The sequence below is a fragment of the Spermophilus citellus genome, assembly GCF_964194105.1.
Source record: "Spermophilus citellus genome assembly, chromosome: 17".
Lineage (NCBI taxonomy): Eukaryota > Metazoa > Chordata > Mammalia > Rodentia > Sciuridae > Spermophilus > Spermophilus citellus.
Genome location: NC_138199.1, coordinates 42,239,926 through 42,267,798, shown reverse-complemented (window position 1 = coordinate 42,267,798; position 27,873 = coordinate 42,239,926). Strand labels below are relative to the sequence as shown.

Here is a 27,873-nt window from a genome sequence, read left to right as displayed (position 1 = left end):
ACAGGCAAGCCCCTCTCTCCACCCCCCAGGGTCCCATCCTGGGAGTAGGGAGGGCCAAAGGAGAAATCAGCAGAGTGCACTGGGAAACGAGGAGTCAACTAGGTGGTGGACTGGAGTCAACAGTCTGGGGTCCAGTCCTGCTCTGAGTGGGTGCTCAGTGATACTGGCCACTGTAGGGCTCAGTTTACCCTCCTGGAAGAGGAAGGAGCCCATCTGGAGGACTCCCCCCGTGAGGACCCGTCTAGCTCCCACCTTTGCCCAGTCTCTCTGATTCCCATCCAGTGTTCACTCGGGGAACGGGAGTGCTGGGGCCTCCCTGCCCAGCCAGGACAGGTTCCTGGGAATCTCTGGGGTCTGCTTCTGCCTGTAGGATGGGCCACATCTTCACTCCTTCTTCCCAGAGCCCAGTTTCCTGAGGAGCTTCTTCCCTTTGGAGAGGAGACCCCATACCTTCTCAATTGTGCCCTGTGGCTCCCCCAGTTCAGACCTGGAGGGGCTTCCAGGGCTAGGGGCACGATGCCAGCCTGGGGGCACTGGAGGCCCTTGTGTCATGCTGACCCAGTCCTGGAATGTGAGAAAGGGAAAGGTCAGGGCTGGTCCCTGCCCCACCCTGACCCCTTTCTTTGCAGCCTCAGGTGTCCAAGCCTCGAATGTCACCAACTCATGGGCAAGAACCAGAGCCTCACCATCCCGCCACTGTCCTGGACACACAGAGCACAGAGGTGAAGGGGCGGGGGGGATGATGTCAACGGAGCATTGTGCTAGGAGCCCCATGGGACATGATCTCAGTTGAGCTTTGCTAACTTGTGATCCTGGGTAAAAGCCCTTTTCCTTCCCTGGGTCTTACTACAGGGTAACAGGCTGACAAAGCTCAAAAATTCTCAGAAATGACACTTGAGATAGGTGCCCTCAACTTCCTCTATGCCATCTCCACTCCCAAGAAAAGGAGAGCAAAGACAAGAATAGCTTAGCAGCTGCTGTGCCCTCAGAGAAGGCAGTGCCTACAGCACCTCATAGACACAAGAGCATCCACACCAATCCAGTAGATGAAGAGTCCCCAGGCTCTTCAGGAAGTGAAGCCAGTGCCTACACCACATGGACAGAGATGGGGATGGACTCTCCCTTGAATAGCCTCTGGGAGGACTCCAGGAAAGCCAGGTCCAGATGGGACTGTGGGGGTGGGGATGGGGACATCACGCAGCCCTCATCACAAACTCTGGAGGCCGCCCCCTTTTTTAGGTTTTTTTCTCTTGTTGAATCTGCTCCTAGTTCTACTCATGACCCTGAGCTGCACCCTCTGCTTCAGCCACCCCCACCCATATTCCCACATCCCCACCTGGCTGTTCCACACCTGGAACAGCCCTTGTCACCTCTTGTCAGGTTGCACGTCCTCCTGTCCTGCCTCCCATCTTCATACCCCCATCCCTGCCCAGAGCCTGGCAAGTTCCCAGTCAGAAGCAACCATGGAGCTCAGGCAAGACGAGAGGGAGCTGGGGGCACAGCCATAGGCCCCCTCCCTCAAGGCTGTGGGTGAGCTGCAGGGCCTGCCAGAGGTCTGCTCAGACCTGGGGGTTGAAGCGTCGACCACCAAGGCCAACAGCCTGCTGGGAAGCCCCAGACCTTTCCCACTCCCTCCTGGCTCCCTCCACAACCCCCCAGGTGGGAAGGGATACTGGGGAACAAAAGGAGGGGGGTTCTGAGCCCCAGAGAAGAATAATTTGAAGTTACCTGTGAATTTCAACTAAAAGCATGTGTCTCATCTCCCTAACAGGTCTTAATGCAGAGGACAAGGGTGGGGAGACTATTATTACTGGTGACATTAGGATGCCATCTTTCCATCACCAATAATAATCACAATATTATAATACCATAGTCATATAGTATCATAATACCACTGATGAGTCATAATACAGGTGTCAGGTAATGTTCTATAAGCTGCGTATGTTACAGAAAACGAGTCAGCTAACATACGACATCATTTGCTAAGATGACATGTACTCCTATGACAGCTCCCAGGGAAAAGGCAAGACAAGGGATCAGAGACGGGGAGGATGATCCCACACCCACATCTAGTCCACGGCAAGATCTCCCTCCCCCACTCCCTGGAAGACAATGGAAAAGCCAGGTCAGCTCCATTGGCAACAAAGGGTACTGTCTGGTTGGGGCGAACTGGGGAGCAGGGTCACATGGCACATAGGGGGCCAGTCCCCCCACTTACATGTTGCTCTCTCTACATATATCTATTTCCATCTAGCACTGGACTCTTCTCCTCCTCATTCTCTGAGAACAAGGAACAAAGAGAGGAGAGGGGTTATTGACAGGCCTGCATGCTCTCTGCCCAGTCACCAGGTGGCCCAGGTATGGGGTGGCTCCCACTTTGCATCTGCTTATGAAGCCCTGGGTTTTCTGGCTGGGGCTCGGCCTCCTCACCCTCTCCCTGCTCTCTGAACCTGGAAGCTTCCTTATATTCCACCCACCTCAAGGAGAGGCAAGCTGTGAGAGTGAGAACCCAGGAAGCTGGGCCACTAGCTTCAAAAAGCAGTGGAAAGCCCAACAGGGTGAAAGCACCCGAAACCAGGGCTGTGACTGGCCAGAGGTGGAGGGTGGAGGGGTCCTTTTCCACAGGGCCCCTTCCCCTGCCATCAGCCCCAGAGTCTTGGCAGCTGGGGTCGGATGGCCTGGGGGACCAGGGTCATAGCATCCCTTCTCTGCAAACAGGGGTACATGCTGGGGGCAGGCTGCAGGGTCCCCCTCTGGTAGCAACTCAGCAGCTCTGCCATGATCACAGAGCTCAGCTCTTTTATCACCCTGGCTGTGCCTCTCCCACCACTGTCCTGTTCCCATCACACCAGCAGGGTAGAGACCAAATGCTGAGTTGGGAACCCAGCTCCTCACTGACCTGACTCTCGGCCTGGGGAATCCCAGGCTCCTTATCTGGACTGCCTGCTTCAGGCCCAGGTCCCTCCAGGAAATTGGATGGAACTAGGCCCCTTTGTCCGTTCAGTTCCCCCTGGGGAGGAGAAGCTGGTGAGACTGAGACCGGAAAGACCAGCCTTGCCTCCTTGATCCTGAGGCCCCTGGAGAACAGCCTGGAGCCAACATCACTATCAAGAGAGGCACCTGGTCCATTTCTCCAGGACCCCTGCCCATCTCCCTGCCCCAGAGTTGGGGCTTGGTGTGCCCTCCCCCATAATGTTCTCACATAGTAGAAGCCATCATCATCCATGCTCCCAAACACGGTGATGACGTCCCCGGCCCTGAAGGGCAGCTCTGCCTGTGGAGAGGGCAAGAAGTAGGCGTCAGGCCCAGGAGGCCCTGCCACCACCACCACCACCACCAGGCAGTATCTGAGGGTCCTCACCTCCACGTCCATGTTGGGGGAGTTCTCCCGGGGGTCGTAGTCAAATGCAGCCACCATGGGGCGGGGAGCTTTCAGGTCCGCAGAGGGAATCAGCTTGGAGGGGCCTACAGAGGGAAGGGAGAAGACTCAGGACTCGGGACTCAGGAGCCCCCATTCCATACTATCCTCTACACTGGAGGCCTGAGGACCCTCTGTTCACCACCACCCTACCAGTTGTAGCCCTTGGGAGGAGGCCAGAGAAACTGCCCCACCCTACCTCTTTCCCCTAACACCCCCGCCCGGGGATGGCCCCTCACCTGGACAGGACTGGACAGGGCCTTCTGACTCCGCTGTGGAGAGAATGTGCCTCTGAGCCTCGTCCTGCCCTTGGTCTTCATCCCAGACTGGGAGTAGTACAGGGCAGCGAGGAGGCTCACCCTCACATGAAGAATGCAGGAGGGGAAGGAGGCTCAGAGAACACATCAGCCCAACACATTTGTTGAACTAAGGCCCAGAAAGGGCAAGTGGCATGCTCCACACTGCACAGAATTTACAGTCAGGTGCTTTGGGAACCCAAGTCCTGGTAAACCAGCCTCAATCCCCACTAGAACAAAGGCCCCTACTGGAGGGGATGGATGTGACTGGAGGTCTGCTCAGAACTCCACACATCTCCCCAGAGACCCAAGCCATGCCACCCCACTCCCAATCTGCACATACCATCATGGGAACCCAAGGGAGAATGTGGTCTTACCTTTCTTGGAGCGGCGGGGCTTGGGAGGAGGCCCAGGTGTGCGGGCTGTAGAGTACACAAAGGGACCATTCCCTGATCCAAGTGGATATAAGAGAGAAACTGAGGCAGGGGAAGTGGGAAGAACAGGACAGATTCTGGAATCTCCTTTCAGGGCTTTCTGAGCATGTTTTTTAAGGCCCTCATCTCAGGTCCCTAATAAAAGCTCCACCCGTCACCTAGGACCCGAAATACATGGCTGGTATCATGGCATCCTGCTAAACAGGCCATTCCTGGGGCTCCTAAACAGATTCCATTCCATGTGGTGAGACCAAGGGGGTGGCCACATTTGCCTTGGTCTCTCTGAGGCTCCAGTGGCTATACTAGACTCTGGGTAAGTAGGCATCCAGCCATCCCAGACAGGCAAATTACTCAGAATGAGTCAGTTTGGAAATGGGGTGGTAAGAAGTGGATGAGGGACATACCTGAGCCCTCAAGGACAACATCTGGAGATAAATAACCCCGCTGGAGTAGCTGCTGTCTCCCTGCAGGACTGTCCACAGCCACCTCAGCCACCATGTTGCAGGGGATGTAGCCCATCCGGCCCCCACATTCACCCTGGTAGAAGCCATCGGCATCCTTGTCCCCAAACACCTGGAGGCAAAATCTAGTTGTCTCAGGAGGCCAGTTCAGCTCACTCCCTGCACCCCCAGGCCCTGAACCCAGCAAGCATCCCCCTTGGAACCACAGAAGAATGTTTTCTCTTCTGAAGGCCATGGGACAGAAAGGACAGGGGAGCAGCAATGAATCAGAATCAGAAGGAGAAAAAAAAGCCCTTTTGCATCATCATTCATCACTGTCAGAGACTTTCCCTCCATGCACCCGGATGGGATCTCCCCAACTTCAGAGAGTCAGCAAAAAGCTTCAGTCAATACTTGGAGGAACAATAAAAATGGTAATGTTAACAACAAATCGTCACATGCCATGTGCATCAACTCATTTACTCCACAGACAACCCTAGGAGGCACACACTGTGTCGTTCTCACTCTACCAATGAGGAGGCTGAGCGCCAGAGGGGTTAGGTACTCTACTCAAGGCTAGCTCCACAGATCCACAGACATGGCAGGTCTAAACCCCAAATCTGGCTTCAGGGGCCATGTTCTCCCCACCCCATCCCCAAGCTCTGTGATGTCACCAGTGGAGAGAGGAGGGCAGAAGCAGGACGTTGGCTAAAATCTGGAGCTCTGGGCCCAAGGGGTGTGTCAATCACCTTCAGGATCTGGCCCTCCCGGAAAGGGAGCTCCTCTTCGCCAGCGTCAGGGTTGGGTGACATTGACACGGGGTCATAGTCAAACAGAGCCACAAAGAGCCTGACAGGTAGGTCCAGTGCTTCTGGCGGGCCCCTTGGTGGAGCTGTGGAGAGGATTGGACAAAGGGCAGTGACTCAATGAGCTCCATGGAAGAGATTAGGAAAGGCTCCCTCAGGCCTAGCCCAGCCCCCAGTAGAAGCTCACCCAGGTCAGTGGCACCTGGCCTGGGCACCCGGGCCCCTCTCTTCTGGGGTCCCCTCCGCCCAGAGCAATCCTGCCCTCTGGGCTCGCCAGCCTCCGTTGTCTGCAAAGACAGGGCAACAGATGGCAGAAGTGACACACCATCCCCCTGTGGGCCCACACTCCCCCGGTTCTGCCCCAGCAGCAGCGTAAGCAGCACAGCAGAACAGGAGCACAGCATTCCTCTCAGGAGCCTCGGCCCAGCCTCATGGAGACATCAGACACCCCTACAGAGGCAGGAAGGGCAGGAGGGGAGGCCCCAGCCCCGGCCCCCCTAGTGGATGAGTGCAGTGGAGGGGACTGAGGTGGCCGAGGAGCATATGAGAAGACAGTCTCTGTCAGCATCGGGGCTGGTGACTCTAGACATGGCATCACAGTCACTGTCCTGAAGACATAGCTAGCTATGCAGAGAAAAGGGCCACGCTGCCTGAAGGTAGCAACTGGCGACCAGTGACAACAGAATATTGTGCATCCCGGTTCCAATCAGCAGAAGCAGCAAAGCAGTGGAATGCGAGTGGCAGGAGGCAGGTGAGGCAGCCCGGAGGCCCTGCCCCACCTCTGCTGATGAAGGTGGCAGCGTGGAATGGGAGTGGCTAGTGGGCAGCAAGCAGGGCCACCAGGCGGCAGCAGGAGGGGGCTGCCCAGGTTGGGGAGAGGGCACAGACCCGGGAGGATGGCTCCTTGGCTCTGCCAGTCGCACTGCGCCCTCTCCGCTCTGGCTCCCCTTTCTCCCAGGCTAGGAGGCATGGGGAGGGATGGGGGCCTGAATTGACCTTCAGAGGCCCTCTGGGCCTTGCTATAGGTGCTGTGCCCCAGGCCTCCCCATCTGCCGGGTAACAGGAGCTGGTGATGCTGATGCCCCCGCTGCCTGCTTCCTGCTCGTCCTCAGAATCGTATTCGATGCTGATTTCCAAGCACTTCGGGGAGAGGCAGCTGGTCAGTCCAGATTCTGGGGCCCGGCCACGGTGGCACTTCCGGGAAGGGCCCGGTCGCCCTCGCCCACCAGCCTCTACACCACTCCTGGTGCCCTCAATCACAGGGAGGACACTCCTGTCCCGAGGGAGGCCTGGACGTGCCGAGGCCTGGGGCCCCCCGCCATTGCTGAGAAGTCGACTGCAGTGTTCTCGGGGGTCTGGAGGTCGCCGGCGGTTTAGGGGCTTCTCAGGGGAGCCACCTCCTCTCCTCCGGCAGCTTCCACTGACTAGTCCGGATTGATCCTCCAGGTAGTCCCTGGCCCTGGAGGGCTCAGGAGACAGGGGACACAGGCCAGGTCCTTGGGGCTGACCCCTGTCACAGCCCAGCCCCAGCAATGCAGGTTCAGGTGGGCCAGGGTCTTGGGAAGGACAGCCTGCCCCTGGCTTCCCTTCGTCGTCCTCGTCCTCCTCTTCCTCCTCTTCGGGGATGCTAAAGAGCTTCTTGCTGCAGAACTTCTGGAGGGGCAGCTCCAGGATCTGCTCCAAGATTTCCTCATCGCTGTCAGTCTCACAAAAGAGGTCAGGCTGGGACTGAGGATGGGGAGAAGAGAGCAGCAGGGAAGAGAGGTCCGTGGGGAAGAGGAGAGAGCTGTGCTCTTTGCCCTTAAATGGGGGCAAGAGTTAGGGCAACCCTAATGGCCTCCCTCAACTTCCTCCAAGAGGAAGCAACCAGAGGGACAGTGGCGGGCCCAAAGTCAAACACATGTTTAGGCAGAACCAGAGGAAGATTCAGGGAATACACCCAAGGATCTGGCTCCAGCCCCTGAGAGGCAGAGCATGAGAGAGCAAGCCATTTGTGCCTGTCATAGTGGGAGGGCCTCCCCATCCCTCCCAGAGGCTCTCAGATGGCACCAGCTTCCCCTGGTTGGGGTGCTACATCAGGCGAGCTAGAACGAAGTGCAGATACAAGCTCTCCTCCTCCCCTTTCTTCCTAGTAGGGCCAAGGCCCATCCTGGGCCTCTTCATGTCTGTTGCTTAGGACAAGGGCCCAGACCACACACCTAAGATGTTGCTGGCACTCAGTGGTGACTGGAGCAATTGCAGACACATGGGGTAGCCTTGGAGCCTGAGGTCTGGGGCCCACCAGCCCCTCCCCACCTCGTTACCTTGGCCCCATTCTCCCTGATGTTGTTGCCAGCAACCTGCTTCTGGAAAGAGCAGGTCCTAGAACCCAGCTCCAAATCCTCCTCCTCCTCTTCCTCCTCCTCCTGGATGTCTGACAGGTCTGAGTTACGGCCATGATCCACAAGGGAGTTCACTAGGCGAACCCCAAGCTCTGCCATGTCCTCTTTCTGCAAGGAGAGAGACAAGGAAGATAAGGAGGTACGGGGGGACCCAAGACAGGGTCAGCCCCTAGCCAGAGTAAGAAAGGGTTCCTTGGCAGAGGGAAGAGGCATGCTCAGAGTTGGGGGGGGGGGGCGGTGCAGTGGGGTGGGGATGGAAGCCAAACAGGAGAGAGAATCTGGGAAGAGAAACATAACAAAAAAATAGAAACACTTGACACAAAGGTGCTAGAGCCAGAGCAGAGAAGAAGACAAGTAAAGAGGGCAACCAAATTTGGGAGGGAAGGGCTGGGGCTGTGGCTCAGTGGTAGAGTACTTGCCTAGCATGTGTGAGGCACTGGGTTTGATCCTCAGCACCACATAAAAATAAATAAATAAAATCCAGGCATCGTGTCTATCTACAACTAATATATATATATATATATATATATACACACACACACACACACACACACACACACACACATATATATATATATATATATTTTTTTTTTTTTTTAATTGGGAAGGAGGCAAAGGGAAGGGTCAAGCCCTGATTCTATGAGGTGGCACAGTGTGTCTCCAAACCCTACCTCAGCCCTGGGTCTCAGTCCTGGCCCGGGATCTCCTCCACAGCAGGTCTCAGTATTTGGCATCCTCTCCGCCGGTGTTGCCTGAGTGGAGCAGGCTGTGTGGCTGGCCTCTCCTGCCGTCCACTCGGCCTCCTGCTCAGCCAGGGAGAAAGCTACGGGACCAGGGCCTCCTTCCCCCAGGGTTGGCTCGCTGGCCCTCTTCTCCTCTGAGGCACACAGGACAGCTGCCCCAGCCTCCTCCTGGAAAAAGCAGAGCACTGAGAAAGGGCCCAAACCTGGGGCCCTTCTCCCAACCTGCACCTGCTTCCCCTCTGCCCAGACAGGGTACCTGGGAGCAAGGGGCTGGTGGTTCCTCCTGCGGTCCTTTTGGCATCTCTCTGGAAGGGCTTGCTGGGGGGCCTCCTGGGGGATCTTGAGTTCCATGGGGGGCAGGACACCAGAGGGGAGAGCTGGGGTCCCCAGGCCCTGGGGAGGCTGGAGCAAGGGGTGTTCTGGCCTCTGGGCTTGGTCGTGGTGAGGGACAGGAGACCCTGGCTGGCAAGCAGGCTGGAGTCAGGGCTGGAGCAATAGGGGCCGGAATGGAGTCGGCCGACTCTCCGTGGGGCGACATGGTCCGCACAACCACGTTGTGGCACACCTGGAGCAGCTGCAGCTGGGACAACTCCACCAGCACGCTGCCGGCTGTGGGTGACGCCACCTCCATGATCTGCAGGGGAAGGTGCACAGGAGGAGAAGATGAGGCCGAAACAGCCAATGTGATGACAATGACAACAGTGGCACCCGCATCCTGAGGGGCACTGGGCCAAGCCCTTCTCATGCCTTACCTCACCCAGGCCTCCTGGCCATGTGGCTCCAGTGGGGGAGCAGTTTTCAAATCCTTCATATGCTACTCTTAAACCCATGCTCTTAACCAATCTTCCACTTAGTGCCCAAATGCCAAGCACTGGGCACCTGTGCGAGGCCAGGGAGACTAGACCTTGAGCATGGGACCCACATCCTGTCCCCAGGGTACAGGCAGGTGGGGTCCCCAGGTCATACCTTCTGTCCATCAGCATAGATGGCATAGCCTGTGACTCGGACGCCATTGGAGGTGCCAGCAGCATCGATGGTGACTGGGAGCCAACTAATAATCAAGATTCCAGGGGAGGGCCCTGGCTCAATCTGTACATCCAGCGGGGCATCAGGAGGGCCTGAGGGAAGTGGGGCACAAGATCCAGAAATAAAGGATACTTCCTGCCATAGATATCAGCCCAATCTGCCACTCCCCTGAAAACACAAATAAGGCCAGTCTCCTCTGCTGCCATCACACCTCCTAGGTGTTACAGACAGGGGTGCCCGCACCTACATACCTGCTGGGAGCGTGGTGAACTTCAGGGTGGCAGCCCGCTGGTCTGGCTTCTCCCAGCCTGGTTCCCAGGACCCTCGGGATGGGAGCTGAGCCTCCACTCGGGCCTGATACAGTGTGCCAGGCCGCAGGTGGCAGAAGGTAGCCCAGTAGGTGCTGGGGCGGGCAGATGGGCACTCTTCCCCATTGAGGTAGATGGCATGGGCCAAGTTGCTATTGCCGGGCACCCAGGTGATCTCAGCGGACGTGGCTGTCAACCGATGGACCCGCAGCTGGCTAGGTACCACCCCAGCCCGAGCACCCAGGGCCAAGCAACAGCGCAGAGGGTCGGAACTGCCCCTGCTGGTCAGGGCTTGGACAGAAACATGGAGGGGCCCGGCCTGCAAGTCCAAGTTCTCAAGCACAGCCTTGGGAGGTGCCCCAGGCCCCAGAGCCTGACGCAGCTCCCCGTTCACGCTGATATGGAAGCCACGTAGTTCCACGCGTTCAGGAGGCAGCTCCCAGGCCAGCACCACACTGTGGGCCAGCTGCTTGAGGACCACCAGATGGCGGGGATAAGGCACAGCTGGAGGCTCGCCCAGGCCCTCCGGTGGGGGGCTCAGACTGAGCTCATCCCCGGCATCCTCCTCAGGTCTGGGCTGGCTACGTCCCCCGCTGCTCTGGCCCCCGCTACTGCTGCCACCCCCACCTCCGCTCAGGAAACTGAGTTCAGGGCCTGAGCTGTGGGACAAATCGGCCAGCTCCGGAGGGAGAGCGGTCAGGAGGTCGTCATCAGACACACGCTCTACAAAATTGGAAGGGACCAGGCCCCTGCGGCCATCCATGAGCTCCCCTGGCAGAGGGAGGGCAGGAAAAGGTAGGGAAGGGGAAGACAGACAGAGAGGAGGTAAAGAAAAACCAGTCCAATAAATGCATTTTAGCAACGGCCAGTGGGTGATCTTAAGTATTTAATCCAATCAACATTTACCTGTCAGTGCTTTTAAAAGACAGAAATAGGCAAAGTCCAGATTAGAGAATTATTGTTGGTTTGCATATTTGAAACAATAGTATTTTGGTTATACAGGACAGCACTTCTTAAATTTTAACATGTATATGCATCAATAGCAGATTTGTTGAAATGCAGATTCTAAGTCAGTTAGGTCTGGGTGGGGCCAAGATTCTGCATTTCTGGCAAGATCTCAGGAGATGCTGGTGCTGTAAGGACATAGGAGAATGTCCTTGTGCTAAAGCAGTGCATGTTCAAGTATTTCTAGGTAAGATGTTAGGATGTCTACAACTTGCTTTAAAATCATTTTTTGACCTACATATGGACAAAGCAAATGCGGTAAAGTATAAACAATTGTAAAATCTATAGGTGTTCGTGTACTATTCTTTGATTTTTCTACCCATTTGAAAACTTTCATATTAAAAAGGTTTTTAAAAAAAAACTTTGGATTGTGCAGAGGGGAGTGAGGGGAGGGAAGATGTATGGGATGGTAAGGACGGTGGAATGAGACAGACATTATTATACCCTATATACATGTATGATTATACTACGGTTGTGACTCTGCATCATGTTCAGCCAGAGGAAGGAGAAGTTGTGCTCCACTTGTGTACAATGTGTCAGAATGCATTCTACTGCCATGTAGAACTAATTAGAACAAATTAAAAATTTCTTAAAAGCCAAGCATGATGGTGGACACCTACAATCCCAACCACTGTGGAGGCTGAGGCAGGAGGAACGCAAGTTTGAGGCCAGCCTGGGCAACTTAGTGAGATGCTCTCTCAAATTCTTTTTAAATTTTTTTAAATGCATTGAGTTCATAGAAAATAAGAAAATAAAAAAGTACTCAAGCAGTGAAAAAAAAATTTTTTTAATGGCTGGAGGTGTTGTTCGGTGCTAAGCATGTATAAAGCTCTGGTTTCAATCCTCAGAACCAAAAAAAAATAATAATAAGAAGAAGAAGAAAATGAAATTCTGCTGATTGGAATTTTGCAGTGAGTTTTAAACAAAGGGAAAATGAATGAATTTTTAGAAACAACAAGATAAGTGCCAGAGAAGAGTCACTGTGGGTTCTAGAAGGGACCAGGACCCACAGAAGTCTACGTCTAGGAGCATGGCCAGCAGTCAATTCAGGCAGTGATCAGCAGTGAGTTTTTGACCTGTGTCAGTTCTCCTTTAAAAACTCAATGAGAGTTTTTAAAACATTTGTTTGAGGGATGTTAATGGAGAAGGAAGCTGGACCCACACACACCATGTCCTAGCCAATTTAAAGAAGGAAATAACTTTTCAGGGAATAGACAGCTGATGGCTGTAGGGCCTTACTGGGAAGAAGCAGAAGCCTGAGCCAGGGCTCCAGGCAGAGGACCGATATCATCAGGGCTGAGTTACAGAGCATCTGGGAGTTTTCCCCACAGTCATTTGTGCCCCTCTCTCTCTCTCTCTCTCTCTCTCTCCTTTATACTTTGAGAAAAATAAAGGGAATCTGAAGAAATAATAGGGATTCTCAATAAGTTAGATAATATAATAAGCCCTGTAATAGGTTGAATAGTGGCCACTCAAAAATATGTCCCTGGAACCTAAGAATATGACCCTAATAGCAAAAAAACATCTTTGCAAATGTAATTAAGAACCTTCATATGAAATCATCCTGTATTATCTGGGTGGGTCCTAAATTTCATAATTGTCCTCATAACACACCAGAGGAGAGACACTCAGAGAAGAGGAGAAGGCAATGTGACCACAATTGCAGAGATTGGAGTGATGTGGCCACAAGTCAAGGAACACCTAGAATCACCAGAAGCAGAAAGAGACAAGGAATGGATCTCCCCAAGAGCCTTCAAGGAAGTACAGCCCTGCTGACACCTTGGTTTCAGATTATGGCTTCCAGAAGTCTGTTGTTTAAAGCCCTAGGTAGGTGGAGATTTGCATGGCAGCCGTAGACAATTAATATAGCACGGCATTAAGGAGTGTGGGATTAAAGCACCCGCACACTACATGAATCCACAGCTTGCAAGACCAAAGCTGAAGTCTGGGTCAGAGTTGGGCATGTGGGCTGTGAAGCTCATGCCACGGAGAACAGTACAGCTGGGACCAGACAAAGCAGTCCCTTACTAAAGCTGGACAAGGAATGTGGTGTCCTGCACCCAGTTGTCCACATGGGTCTATCCCAGTCTCCCCTAGGCTGCAATAGTTCGAATTCCAGTAATTTGGGATGAGGTGATACTTATGCTTTTGCTGTTGCCCACCCCCACCTCTGAAATTTTTTTTTCTTTTCATAAAAAAGTACTCTTGTGGGGCTGGGGCAGGGGCTCAGGAGTAGAGCACTCACCAAGCACATGCAAAGCCCTGGATTCAATCCTTAGCACCACATAAAAATAAATAAAATAAAGGTATTGTGTCCAGCTACAACTAAAAAATAAATACTAAAAAAAAAAAATTACTGTTGTCCTGGAAGCTATTTAATTCTGCTCTTGGAATCTACTCCTATGGAGAGTTTAGCTGTTTGGGCCATGAAGTCAGATACCATTATTCCCAGTTGCTACTCATATAAAGGGCCCAGGGAAAGGTCTGAGCAGGTTCCAAAGCTTTCCGTGTTCCACACTCAGATCTGACCCCCTTCCTAAATCTTCACACACAGGAGACCCCTGACTCCATTGCCCTACCTACATGTCATTCCAGTCTCTACCCTCCCTACTGCTAAAGGACACAGTCTGGTACCTGGGCCAGGACCACCGTGGAGGAAGCTCCCAAGGTCATCCCCTTCTGCAGGCTCTGCCATGTGGCCTAGTCTCAGTGGAGCATCTGCCTCAGTTGTCTGATGAGCTCTGAGGCTCATGCCCTGTCTGGGTTCTGACACAAGATTACCATGTGCTAACACTTTCTCCTGGGATCTGCACCCTGGTCCCTCCTCTTCATACTTAACTGGAGTCCAGCATCAAATCTATGCTACATGCCTGGCCTCAAGTATCACTACTATTAAATAGTGCCATACTCTTTCTACTGGCACTAAAATTACTCTAACACAAATCTCCTGTGACACTCTGTTCATTCTCTGGACAGAGTAGTATGCCCTGACCTGTCCTGCAGAAAACCAGACCCCTTTTTTTCCTCTTTTCTCACTGGCTGTCAGATCTCTGTATGCCTCTTAACTGAGTCTGAAGAGTTATGGTGGACTGAGCATGTTGGGGAGTGGAGATGGATGGATAGAGGTCTTAGGAACCGGGGCTTAAAGGCAGGGAAATGGACTGAATGAGCCCTAATACTGTCCTACCTTCAAAAAAGCCATCCTCATCCATGTTGCCATAGATGTAAATGTACTCTCCAGCTGTCAGGGGAAGTTCTGCCTCTGGATTCTCGTTGGGACCCTCAAAGGGATTGTAGCTGTTGGGGAGGTGGCAAGGAAGAAGAGGACAGAAGAAACCTATTGTATCTCCATGCCTGTCATCTCTCCCCATGCACTGAACCTTTATGAAGACATGCTTTCCACCTTAAGACAAGTAGAACATTCACTGCACCCACCTTGGCTCAACTAGGTTTTGAAAATATGTCCAACTAGGGTCCTTCCCACTCCCACCATTTCTAAAGGTCTGTCTCCACCCAACTCACTCCTCCCACACACTCCAAATGCTGGTAGGGGAGAAGCAAGGGTGAGGGGCTCACCTATAGCGAGCTAGGAAGACCTGGATCCTGGCTGTTCCTGGGTTGCCCTCCGGGGCTGCTGGGAGCTGGGACACACTGTCCACCTCTAGCTCCTCTACCTCACTTGCTGTGTCCACCTGGGGGTAGACAGAAAGGGCTAGTTTCTCTCCAGGACCCAGAGCCAAAGACAAAGCAGGCATGTTCCAGACTGGACCAGAGGAAGACCCACTGCTTTGATAAGGGAGAGTGGGCGCACACATGCTGGCAAGACCAGAAATAACAAGAACCCAATGTTTTCTAAAGGTGCATCCAGTTGCCCTAAGCAGGGGGAGTGGGGACAATCTGGACCCCTCCCTGAGTCCTGGCCTCTGATGAACCAGCCCAGTAAATAAGGGTGCTCCCTGCACCTCAGAGGGGGCCAGGCCACACTGGTGTAGAGAGTGGACATCAATGGCAGTTTGGCTCCTTAAGATTAATAACACAGCAAAGCGTCTTGACTGTAAAGAGCTGAAAGCAAGGAGGCAGAAGGGGCTGGAGAAGTCCCTGACTCTAGCCAGGGAACAGTGTTCAGTCCTGGAACTCAGAACTTCCTGTCCACTGGGTCTCCCAGTGGACAGTCCCTCCACCACCAAATCCCAAACCAGAACCACCATTCTATCCCACAAGGGGGCAGCAGAGGCCCGGGGCTGGGTTTTACCCCTCTTGAAACCTGGTTAGCAAGGCTGCTCCTGACCTGCTCCCCTTCACTTTGGGGAATTTGTGGGTAGGAAAAAGGGATGGCGTGATTAGAAGAACTGTGAGTGATGCCCAACAACCTGGTAATGGTAACAGTTTGCCTCATATTAAGCATCTACTAGGTGCCCGGCACGGAGGTACTTTTCCTTATATTTTTTTCACGTAATCCTTTCAACTTTAGAAAGCAGATTTTGTTATCCTCAATAGTCAGATAAGGAAGCCAAAGCCCAGAAGGGGTGAGTGACTTGTCTTAGACAACGATGGGATTTAAATCCCAGAAGCTGTACTCTTTCTTATACAACCATCTGCCTCTCTGCAGATGCTCTTATGAACAGTTTCATGTGGATCCTGGTGCCAAAGTGTCTCCTCCAACCAGCCCAGGACCCTAGGGCCTCCCTGGAACCCTAGGGGGTGGAGCTGTTGGGCCAGCCCTAGAGAGGAGGCATGGGCTCCTCCTGAGATTCCCCACCCATGGAAGGGATCCATAGCCCATGTACCTCCCAACTTGGGCCCAGAGGCCACCCAACTCCTAAGGTCCCCAGAAGAAGTCAGGGCCAATCTTCACTGGTCCATGCCAATGCCAGAACCCCAGGGCCCTCTCCCCAGCACTGACCTCTGGTGTAGGGCATGACTTGGGGCTGTTGTGGATGGACTCGGAGCGAGAGGAGTTAGAGAGAGACTCTGCCTTCTTGGCTGTCCTTCGAGGGACCCCGGTAAGGGTGGCAGGGGCAGGCTCGGAAGACTTTTGGGTGCAGCGCCCTGGTGAGCCCGGCGGGAGGTCAAGGTCTAAAGAGAAGATGGCACGTGGGCTTGGGATCTGTGGCCTGAGGAGGGACCAGGAAGATAGGGTGGAGCCTCCTGGGTATGGGGGTCAGGCCCTCCATAGCCGGATTTCCTGACTTCTTTAAGAAGGGAAATATTTGCTGGGAAACTTATTAAGCAGAGGTGTATGTTTTCACAGGGTCCTCAGATCAGCTTGCATTTAATTATTCCTTGCATTTAATTATTGCTTAGGCCTTAGCAAACTATGGCCCAGAGAGGTTAAGGAATATGCTCAAAATCTCACTAGATGTTGAGTGGTGCTGGGATCAGCAGCTGTGACTGATCAGCCCCTTCCCACCAAGCCTGGATTCTTCCCAGGGCCTGCTACTGAATCCTACTGCCTAGCAACCAACTCCCAGCTACGTCCAGAGACATCCAGGCAGAGGAAAAGGAACAGTGGCCTGAGATGCCTGGGCCACACTTCAGGATAGGAACTCTTATGGGCTTTGTTTTTCCCGTCAGAGCTTGGCTCTAGCCAGGTCCTGGTAACTTTGGGGGAGTTACTGGCCCTCTCTGATCCTGAACTTCCTGCTCTATACAAAAGCCCCAGGCCTGGGGATTCCAGGCCACAAAGTTGCTGGGTCCCTTACCTTTGGGGCCAGACCCCCGGCAGGGCTGGGGGGTAGAGCAGCAGCAGGGGGGTGGTGGGTGGTCCCCCAGGGCACTGCAGCCCAGGGCAGAAGTGAGCAGATCCAAGGGGCCTGGGTGCAGACGAAAAGCCTGGAGCTCCTGAGCCAGGAGGCTGAAACGCTCCGTCTGGCTGCGGCACTGCTCCTCAAGCTCTCGAACCCGGGCCTGAGCCAAGACCCACCATGAGACACCAGCCGGGCAGAGCTGCCCAGCGTCAGCCTGTGCCAGCTCCACACAGCCTCACACTGGGCTTCAAACCACATCTACCCAGCTTCCCATCCTGAACACCTTACCAACCCTCATGCCCTGGATGGTGGCACTCCTGCTTCTGAACAATTTGCAGGCCAAAAGGGACCCCTCCCTCCTCATCACCACCACCAGTATCACCACAGGAGTTTTCTCAGCTCTCTCCCTTGTCACCCTCCCACAGTGACTCAAATCCCTGCCCTCAGAAGGGTACGTGAGAGATTCCACTCCACAGAAAGTTAGGGACAGCTTTGTGACAGGAATGGGCCAGTTCTCAGGAACTTTCCTCAGGTAACAGGAGAGTCCCAAGATCAGGGACTCTCACCTGGCCACTATCACAAGGAATATGCGTCAATTGGTGACGAACTTCCTCATGGCCTGAGAGCCTCTACAGGAAGGAAGGGTCTGGGATGAGGGAATAGCCCACTTGTCCTGTAGGAACCCCAGCCCAACTTCAGAGTTTGAGGTCTACTATGGGACACATCCCCTCTGCTGGACAGGAGAGTTGGTACCACTTGGGCCCCACTTGGACAGGGATTTGGGAGAGACATAGGGAGGGGATATCCAAAGGAGAGAGAGGCATAAGGAGGTTGTACCTGCATGGAATCCAAGGTGGACTGTGGCAGAGAAGGGAAGTGCAGAGGAGAAGTTAGAACACTGAGCCGGAGGGAGGGAGAGAGAGAGAGAGAACGGGGCCTAAAGGGACACCATCCAGTCAGCTCCTAGGCTAAATAAAAGGGCAGTTCACAGTGAAGGCAGCCTCTGGAGTGGATGGCAATGGGAGATGGCTGCCACCAGACTCAGGAGCTCCTGTCCCTTTAAGCCCCTGCTTGAGAAATAGTCCAAAAATGGAGAGGATTCCCCCAGACCCTCCTACAACCCCATCCTACCCCCCACTTCCTTACACTTCTTCTATCTGAAGTCCCCTGCCTTCCCCCAAGGTAGTGGAGCTGGTGGCCACCTCCAGGGACCCTACCTCCAGCAGCTGGACGGCCCCTTCATGTTCCCTCTTGGCTTCTGCCTGGGCCTACCAATGGAAAGAGGCGAAATACTGGTAGGGAAGGCTGGGGCCTAGGGGTGGGGTCAAGGGAGCATGAAGGAGGGAAGGAGGGAAGGAGGGAGGGAGGGAGGGAGGGAACAAACGAAAGGGGTCTGGGAAGGAGGAGGCTGAGGCTTTCTCCCTCCTGCACTCCCAGCCTGAGCCCCACCTTAGCAAAGGGAGAAGGGTGGGGAGAGGTTTCTCTTTCTGGAACATCCACTTCCTGGTTTCCCTCCTACCTCTCTCATGCTCCTTCTGAGTTTTAGTTTTTGCCTGCCTCTTGTCTTCTTGTTTTTGTTTTTGTTTTTGCCTGCCTCTTGTCTTCTACCCCTTGGGATTTTGGAATGTTAGGGTTCCTCTGGACACAGTGCTGGACCACTTTATACTCCCTGTTCTCTCCTCAAGGGTCTAGTCACACAACGGAACACATGATGGCTCCAAACATCTCCGAGGCCAACTTCCCCAGAACTCCAGACTCAAGCATCCAACTGCCTACAGACACCCCCACTTGAACATTTAGCGCATGACCCGGACTTGACAAAACAGAACTCAGAATTCTCTGCCCTTCAAAGCTGGTGCCCCGTCATCCTTCACCCCATGGGGAGTGAAAAGCCCTACCTTCCCCAGGGTCAACTGAGTTGGGACTCAACTGGAACCCCACAGTGAGTCTTGTCAATTCTGTCTCCAAACTATATTTCCAATGTATCCACTTGTTTCCACCTCCCTTGTCACCTGCACCCTGTTCCAGATGATCATCACTTCCCTCCTGGACCACAGCCATAGCCACTAACATCTGATCACCTGCTCTATGCTGCTCCCACTGTCCGTTCTGCCAATTATGAATCAGACCATGTCACTTCCCTGCTTAGAATTCAACAGATTCTAACCATTCATAGAACAAAATAGCCAAATTTCCCCCAGTGTCTAAGGCCCAACTCCTGCTACTCTGTCAGTCCCCTGTATACTCTAGTCGCCCTAGCTGGGCCCTCCCCCCAGCTCCTCCCTACCAGAGCGTTTGTACAACTATCCCCCCTACCTGGCCTGCTCTGCCCTGGCTCTCCTGACTGACACCTTCTCACGTCTGGGTTCTTAGCTCAATTGTCACCTCCTCAGGAAGGCCTTCCCTGATGACCTGTCTAAAGTGGCTCCTCATCCCATCCCAGCCCCTTCTTGTCACATCACCATTGTGCGCGTTAGTGTCTGAAATCATCTCATTCATGGGTCTGCTTATTTGCTGATTGGTCAGGAACCAACCAGGTCTCTGTTTGCTATTGTCCCCCCCCCCCCAGTGCCTAGCACAGTGTCTAGTACACAGTGGGTGCTCAGTATGTGCTTGTTGAGTGAGTGGCTGGCAAACCTGGGCCCCAGCAGCCTACCACCTTCCTCACTCCTGCTCCCACCTGCTGCAGCCTTCGAACCTCCTCTTGCTTCTCCCGTAGGCTGAGCCGAGCCTGCTCATGCTCCACCTCCAGCTGCTGCCGCCGCTGGGCCACCTCCCGCATATGCTGAAAACAAGACTCTAGGTCAAGGCCACAGCCCCCCACTCTGCCACACTTCCACAGAAAATCTAAGGTGAAGGAGCCTCAGATACTATCTGCTCCAGATACCCTCTATAAAACAGGAAACTGAGGGGCTGGGGTTGTGGCTCAGCGGTAGCGCACTTGCCTGGCATGTGTGAGGCACTGGGTTCGATTCTCAGCACCGCATATAAATAAATAAAATGAAAGTCTATCAACAACTATATATATATATATTTAAAAAAATAAAAAAGGAAACTGAGGCCAAAGAAGGCAAGAGGTTGGCTGCACGGGGACAGGACCTCAGTCCCCAATACCCCACATAGGGCATATTCTACCATCTTGCTTTCTCCCTGTACCAAGGCTCAATAGCCTCCCCCACCTACAAAGCCTCCTCACCTTCAGCACCTGCTCCAGGCTCTCCAGCTTGCTTTGCAGGCCCTGGCTCTTTTGAAGGGCTGAGTCCCTCTCCTGCGTCACCCCCAGGAGCTGGCCCCTCAACTCCACATTCTCCCACTCAACCTGGCAAGAGGACATTGGCAGGGAGTTGGATGTGTGCACTTTGTCCCACCTGCTCCCTCACAGAGGAGAATACCCCAGAAGTACGTCCCCCAGGCCAGGAACAAGACCTCGCAGAGCAGAAGAGGTACCTGCTCCTTCTCTGAGGCTCTCCCACTGAGCCGAGAGTTCTCCTCCGCCAGGCGGGCATTCTCATTCTGGGCTTCTCTTAGCTGCAGTTCCTGAGGGGAACAGTGGACCTCTGGAAGAGGGGCCCAGGACCCACATTCCTCTTTCTTCACACAGAGAATCCTACCCTCCCAAGCAAGGCCTCCCTCCCCTGCTGGGAACCCACTTCAGCCAGGAAAGAAAAGCACCCCTGGAACCCCTGAACAAGAGGAAAAGTGTGTTCTTAAGGGTAGGTGGGATGGGAGCAAAGCGGAGGGAGCCCAATACGCCCCTTGGCCTGGGGGAAGGGAGGAGCTTGACCTGGGCAGCATCGTGAGCTCACCAGCTCCTCACATCGCCTTTGCTTTTTCCGGGCTTCCTGCTCCAGACTTTCGCATTTCTTCCGTTTCTTGCTGAGCTCAGACTCCTGTGGGGTCAGAACCAAGGCCTGCACATGGTAGAAGGCAGTTCTGCTCACAGCAGGTTGCCTCCAGCCCTTGACCTAGGACTTACCAGCTGCTGCACCCTTGGCTGTTTCTCAGGCTCCCCTAGGACCACGGGTGGGCTCTCCACATCCTCCTGAGGTGTGGCCTGGAAATGCCCAAGGACAGGGGACTGGCACCTGAGAACAGGGCCCTAGGGAAGCCTGTCCCCAGCCCAGCCTACCTATGGGAGGTTCCCACCTCATGGCATGGTCAGCAATGAGAAACCTGCCAGGGAAGGGGAGGGAAAGGGTGCTGTCTGCTTACCCTCTCCCAACATCAGCTGATGAAGAAGTCTGAGGCAGTACCCGGTATACCCCAGCCATAAGTGCTTTGAGATCGTGGGACCCACGTGTGCCCTGGGAGATGGGTCCTTTATCCAGGCCAAAGCTTTCCCTTTTTAGCTTCCAGCAGCTGCCCTGCTCTGCACTCAATAACTGTCCTGAGTGTCCTTCAGCGACTGGCAGAGAATTAGGAGGCTGTGTGGGCCCCCAGGGATGTGGTGTTCCCAGAGCTAGGGGTTCTGGATCATCCAAATCTGGGCTTGGCCTGCAGCATTGGAAGCCTAGCCAGTCCCTCCTTCTGTCTTTCCCCAAGCCCACCCTATCGCACCCGAAGTGCAAACTTTTGGGGAGGATAAGTCTTGATGGGAGGGGCTCCCTCCGTGGGCCAGACAGAGGGACAAAATCTGAGCAAGCAGCATCCCCCACCCAGAGGATTTCGTCACTACTGAGTCCCTCCTCCCACCCCTCTCCCCAGAAAGAGGCGGACCTAGATGCTGCCCACCTAGGATGAAGAGCCAGATCTCTAGGTTCTGGGGTCTGGAGTTGGTCCCTGGCCCTCGGGGTAGGGGCTGCCTAAGCCCCGTGCTCAGTGAAGGTCACCCGTACCTGGAACCCGGTTGGATGCACTGACACCCCCAGCTAGCCGGGGCCAGGCCTGGCCAGGCAGGCGCTGAAGGGGGCGTCCCCACTCTACTGCCGCTGCAGGAGGAGGCGGCGCGGGCTGGGCCCCGGGCGGCTGCCAGGGCAACCAGGGATTTGCGGCTGGGATGTACCACTGGCGGCGCGGCAGGGGCGGCCGGGCTGTCCCCGCGGGGAGCAGGCCTGCGGAGGGCGGAACCCCTGGGGGATTGGGGGGAGCCGCGCAGGTACGAGCTCAGGAGGCTCAGAAGAGACACTGCCCATGGTCGGGAGGGCTCCCTAGACCCTAGGAATGCGCACGTCACCCTGGGAATGCGAGTATGGCTTTGATGGGGAAGTAGCGAGGAGATCCCCGGGTCGCCCCCACCCCTCGTCTGCGCACACCCACACACCTGCCCTTGCGCCGGCTCTCACCTCTCCCGGAGCCCCCGGGGCTGGCGCCCCTGCTCTAGCCGGGGCAGTGGAGCCCGGGGGCCGGGGTGGCGGGGGCGGCTCCTGCTGGTTGCGCAGGGCGATCTGTCTCTGCAGCCGCAGCACCTCCCGCTGGGACTCGCGCAGCAACCGGTCGAAGTCCCGCACGTGGAGCCACTGGGGACCCTCCTGGAGTGGAGGACCAGGAGGGGAGTCAAACCTAATTAACCCCTACCTGCCCCCACACCATTCCGGGCAGAACCAGAGACCTCCACCTTGATAGAGGGGCTCAGATGTACTGCAACCTGCGCACCCTCCTGTGCATGCATGCCCCGTCATATGTGCTTGCGTACACAGCCACATGTTTCCACCAGCCGTTGTACAGACATTCCCAGCAACTCATTTACTGGGTGCGCGCAGTGTGCCCTCCACTAAATGTGCTAAATGCCTGGTGAACATTCCTTCACAAGTTTGTGGGTATTCATACCTCCAGACCCTACAGACCCACTGGCACACAGCCTTAAACCTGAAGCACGGAGGGGTCCTGGTCTGGGACTCTCGGCTCCACCCCCTTCAATTCAGGCTCCTTCTCCCCTCTCCCACCTGGGCCGTTGCCAGGGGAACCTACTCCCCAGCAGCCTCCACCTTCCCGTTTCATTTGCATCTCATTAACATCTTGTCCACATCCCACAACCAGGCAGACTGCCCTGCTGAGTAGGGCTGAGGAAAGGGGGACACGGGCCTCCTCGCACCTTTCCCACCAGAGTGAGCCTGGCCTGCAGCTCCCTGCACTCCCGCTGCAAGGCAGCAATCTGCTTGTCCTTGGCCAGCAGTGCACTGGCTGTGTCACTGAGATCCCGGGCTCGCTGGCGGGCTAGGGCCTTCCGGCAAAACTCCAAGCTGGCCCCTGGTCCAGGCACCGGAGCACTTACCTAGCCAGAGGAGGGGTAAGGCCAGTGGTCACCTGAGGGCTAAGGCACTTCTCCCATTCCTCAGCTTCTCCCAAAGGAGAATTTAAATGAAACCTGGCTTCCGGCTTCCACCCAGTCTGGGGTAGCAGAAATCAGGCAGCCTCACTCCACCCCATCCCAACAGTCCCCAACCAGGACTAAAAGAGTTTAACTTCACATCTTAGTTTAGACCCAAAGGAGGCTGTTAATTTGGCTATCACTATGATGGATCTTGTCCCTGCCCCCACTCCAGCTCTATACCTCCTGTGATTAGCTCAGCAGCCAGCACAGGCAGAGGGTAATCCAGAATTCTTCTCCCTGTCTGCTCAGGAACCTCCCACTCAGCCCTTCTCTCCCTCCTGTAGCCCCCTCACCAGGCCAACATTTGTCCTTCCTACCCTTAGCCCTTGGATTCATGCTTTTCTAGGTGCTAAGAGTTTATGACTCCCAAGTCCCAGCCCTTGAGGTCCAGCCCCTGCTTCCGCTCTTCCCTGGTCACCCAGCCTCAGCCCAGAAGTCTCCTGTCCTCACCACCCTCAGGTTTGTTTCCTGGAGCTTCCGGGCCCTCTCCTCCAGGCGCTTGGCAATGACCGCCAGTTCTGCGTTCTTCCGCTTCAGCCTCCGCACCTTCTCCTCTGTCTCGGGGAAGCTGCTCTTTCTCTGACAAGGGGTCAGTCAGAATTGTAGCATGTAGGGAGCACCCCACAGACCCATTCCTACTCTCAGGCTTGGACTAGAACCCAGGACTACAGTTGGATCCCTAGCAACTCTGGGCAAGGGTTCACCCTCTCCGGGTCTTGGGACTGTGACATCTCTTGGAGAGATGTTCAAGGGGTAAGGGAAGACACTGAGCAGAGGGCCTGGCTCTAGCCAGGAATCAAGACCCCATTCACCGAGTCTCACCAGCATCTGGTTTTCCTCCTTAAGGATGGCACAGCGCTGCTGCAGCTCACCCAGGGCCCTCAGGAGCTCCAGATTGGGTCTTTCACCAAAGCCCATGTTCACCTTGGCCTGGCATGGGAAAGGACCAGGTACAGAGCCTCAGAGACCCATCCCATCCAATAAGCGCTCTCTATGTGAAAGCATCTCCCCTCCACAGTCTAAGGAGACATGAAGATGAGAAGGGTCTCTCCTATGTCCCAGGCCTTCAGAGAGGGGCACAGGGGTCTAGGAGAAGGGACCATCCCATCCTCTCTGCTCCTGGTGGCACACAACTGTCCCCTGACCCCCCGGGCCAGTGCCAGCTCAAGCTTCCACCCCCATTTCTCCAGACTGCTCTTGGTTGGTGAGTCCCCTGTCCTCTCCCAAAGTCCTGATCCCTCCATCTTCTACAGGAGCCTGCTCGCATTCACCCAGACCTTGTCCTCTGTGGCTCGGCCCCACACTGAGCCTTCTCCCTGAATCTTTCCTTGTACTCTGATTCTACCATACACGTTCACACCCCCAAAATCCCCCAGCCCCCTGAGGACAGAGACTCATGGAGGAGGAGGCACAGACAGACAGACTGTCAGACAGAGACACAGAGGGGCAGGGCCAGATATAGACAGACAGGTAGAGAGGACAAATAGTTAAAAAAAAAAATGGAGCCACTGAGATTCATATCTAATGAAGAGAGGACAGATAGTCACAGAGACAGAACCTCCGACAAACAGACGGAGAAAAGAGGTGGGCAGCAGGGTTGCATATTTTGCTTTGCCTCCTGGCCGGCATGGGGGGGGCACAGCTTGCAGACCCCCCAGCCCTCCCCAACCCTCTTACCTTAGTCAAAGCCTCCACATCCTCATCCTTCAGCCTCAGACAACCACGACCAGAGATCACTGCTTGCTGCCCCAGGCTGGGCAGCCCAGCCTCTGCTCCTTCAGGGTCAATGCCCCCCATGGGCCTGGGGCTCTGGGCTCCCTCAGGCTCACAGCTCTCCTCGGGCCTCAGTTCTCCAACCTGCAAAGCTGTCGGAGTGTCAGCAATGCTTGGGGCTCTGTCTCCAGGCTCACCCCCCTGGCCCGGAGTCCAGCTCTGCCAGGCGGGCAGTGCCCAGGGTTCCATGGCTCCTGGGTCCCCAGGCTGACGCAGGGTTGTCAGTTGCTCCATGGTACTGCCAAGGAACCCCAGAACCTAGGCCACGGAACATCACCCAGCCAGGTGAGGGGACTTTCAATGGTCATGCCAAGCTAGACCCTTCCCCTCTGAGCTCTTGGCTTCATCGAAGCTCCATCCAAGGTTGGCTGAGCCCTTCCCCACCCGCGAAGGAGGCTGCAGAAGGCGTCAGGGCTGCCAGAGCTGGAGCTGGGGGTATGTTGGCTGGTGGTTGTGTGTGAGTGCTCGGGTATATGGGGAGGTGAGGGTGTCCCTGTGGGGGTGGGGAGGATGTGCCGAGGCCACCACCAGCAGTGCCTGGGTGAGGGTATGCGTGTGTGTCTCCAGGTCTGTCCCCTGCAGGTCAATGCTATCTTGTGTGTGTTTGGAGGATGGGTGCCCCCACTTGTGTGTGTTGAAGAGTGTGGTGCTGTATGTCACTGTCTGTGCCTGTTACAGAGTTGCCAGTTGTTTCTGCGTGTGGGGGTGTCTGTATTGCAGGGCTGTGGCAATGTGTGATGCTGTCACTGGTTGTATCTGAGTGTGTCAGTTTTGTGCAGCTGCGTGCATCGGTATTGGTGTGTGGCTGTCAGCATCTGTGAGTCTGGTCATCCATCATGACCCCTCAGCCTGGCTAGGGTCCTCAGGAGCTGTTGGGGGTGATCCCCAGTGGTTCCTTGTGGTCTTTTATCTCCGCTCCTCGCTCCTCTCTCGGCTGCTGCTCACTCGCTTGCTGGGTGGCCGGGCTGGTCCTAAGGAGGCCTGGGTCGATGGGCTGCTTGCCTCATAGTCTCTGTCCCTGCTAGCCTCAGCTCGGGGGACTGCAGGGGTCCCTTACAGTCCCGGAGCCCGGAGATGGTGGGCGCGGAGGAAGGCTGAGCCTCAGAATGAGGGGCGGGGGGGGGGAGCCTGCCCACCCCTCCCCCTCCTCCTCCCCTCCCGCCCACCAATAGGAAGTCAGCTGCTGGTTTCCATGGCGATGGCGCTGGACTGGTGGGCTGGACCGGCTGGCAGGGTCCGGATAGAGGGAAGAGCAGGTTCCTCACGTGATGTCAGCTCAGCGCCCTCCACTTGTGGCCTCCCCACCCCTTGTCCCCATGTGCCCTCACACCTTCCTGGGTCCAAGCAGGCTGGAGACGTACAGACTGCTGAGACCGGTGGAGACGGAGACAGGAAGGATGTAACAGATCCAACCATGGAGAAGAGCAGGACCAGGAAACCCGGGATTTGAAGAAAACAAAGAGAAATAAAAGGATAAAAACGGGAAGATAGAAGCAGAGAGGTAGAAATTAGCTGAGAAAATTGCTTCAGCTTCCTTCTGGAAGACCACATTTGGAAACCAACCTGCCTGTCCCAGGCCAGCAGGGGGAGACCTCATGACCTGTTGGGCTGCTTTTGCCCTGAATTGTCAGGAAGTTCTTCTTTTTTTTCCCCCTAGTCTTAGACTCTTTTGCTATAAGAAAATGACTTTTGAGAACAAGGATCTGGGAAACCCCCTGACCCAGGATTCAGCCCATGGGATATGGGACTAGATAGAGTTCCTAGAAACAAAGATACTTGAAGAGGCCTTGGAGAGGCAGCCCCTCTCTCCTCTGAACCTGGGTCTTAGCAGACAAGCTAGTCTCAACCAAGGTTGGGGGCCCTCGTGTGGCACCCCTGTGGAATAGCAGCAGTAGCACTAAACCACAGAGCCCCTGACAGTGGGCTCCACCCAGTCCAGAGCTAATGGAACTAAGGGGAGGGAGTACATGGAGAGGAGGTGACATCTTTACTTCCCTAAAGCAGTGTGTAGAGCAGTATGCATGCCACTACAAGATGAGTGTTGCTGCTGTTTAGGACAGTGAATGTACACATGCACATAGTGATTATGTCCATGCACATATAACATAAACATACATTTATTTATCTGCACTTGGGGGACATTGTACCATTGTCTATGAATCTCATTGGTGTTACTTATGTCTATTTGCGTCTACCTATTTGCCAGTGTCTGTGCATATCCTATTATGTGTGTGTGAGGGCATTCTCGTGTGAGTTTATAAATTGCAACATCTGAATCAGGATATATGTATATGGATGTCATTATATGGCATTAACAATATATAATGACACACATATAGACATGTAAATATGCATATGACATACAATGACATGTGTATTTGATGATATGGTTACACATATAATCATCCCTCTGTATCTAATGGGGATTGGTTCCAAGACCCACCTCCCAGGATACCAAAATTCACTCAAGTCTCTTGTATAAAATGGTGTACATGTCTCTTCTATAAAATGGTGTAGTGCTTGTACATAAACTACACTCATATTACCATATACTTTTTTTTTCCTTTTTGTTTTGTTTTGTGGCATTGGGAATCTAACTCAGGACCTTGTGCATGCTAGGAAATTACCACTAAGCTACATTCCTAGCCCCTCCTGTAAACTTTAAATCATCTCCAGGTTACTAATAATACATAATATAATGTAAATGTGAGGTAAATAGCTGTTATACTATATTACTAAGAGAATACTGACAAGAAAAAGTCATGGTCATTACAGACACAATGTTTTAAAAAATATTTTCAATCCAATACTGATTGAATCCTTGGATATGAAACCCACACAGGGCCAATTGCATATATGTATATAACTGTAATATACATATATACATGTGTAATATATGTATACATATACACATACTTACAGTTGGAGGTCTATAAGAAGCTGCACGTGTGTTTTGTTGGCATATATGCATGGGACCTCTATGTAATTGCAAGTGCACATGTGTATGTATGCTTTGTGTATTAGTATCTGCGCCCTTGTCTATCTATAAGATGCTGCGTGCACAATGTGCCATAGTATATCTATATATTTCTATATATCACCATGTATGAAAAATGTCATTATATGTATGTGAATGTTACTATACGTGTATTTTCATGTTTTATTTGTGTTACTGAATATGTGTGT

General features: G+C 54.2%; 1 protein-coding gene across 1 annotated transcript; it reads right to left on the bottom strand.

The window, feature by feature from the left end:
- Positions 1 to 427: 427 nt before the first annotated feature.
- On the bottom strand, positions 428 to 24,921 carry TSPOAP1 (TSPO associated protein 1; the record flags this gene model as incomplete). The annotated part of the gene is made up of 32 exons (XM_081271748.1): positions 428 to 564; positions 2,219 to 2,280; positions 2,900 to 3,010; positions 3,203 to 3,274; positions 3,362 to 3,465; positions 3,658 to 3,690; positions 4,092 to 4,136; positions 4,553 to 4,721; positions 5,338 to 5,480; positions 5,582 to 5,681; positions 6,283 to 7,122; positions 7,698 to 7,883; positions 8,447 to 8,686; positions 8,775 to 9,152; positions 9,485 to 9,636; positions 9,796 to 10,623; positions 14,045 to 14,154; positions 14,434 to 14,549; positions 15,761 to 15,933; positions 16,560 to 16,764; positions 17,442 to 17,462; positions 17,822 to 17,872; positions 19,285 to 19,389; positions 19,801 to 19,923; positions 20,052 to 20,141; positions 20,411 to 20,494; positions 20,581 to 20,658; positions 21,887 to 22,072; positions 22,636 to 22,815; positions 23,365 to 23,493; positions 23,737 to 23,844; positions 24,592 to 24,921. 31 exons carry the CDS (start codon positions 24,919 to 24,921, stop codon positions 2,251 to 2,253), a joined length of 5,520 nt encoding a protein of 1,839 aa, XP_081127874.1. The 3' UTR covers positions 428 to 564; positions 2,219 to 2,250.
- Positions 24,922 to 27,873: the final 2,952 nt, after the last annotated feature.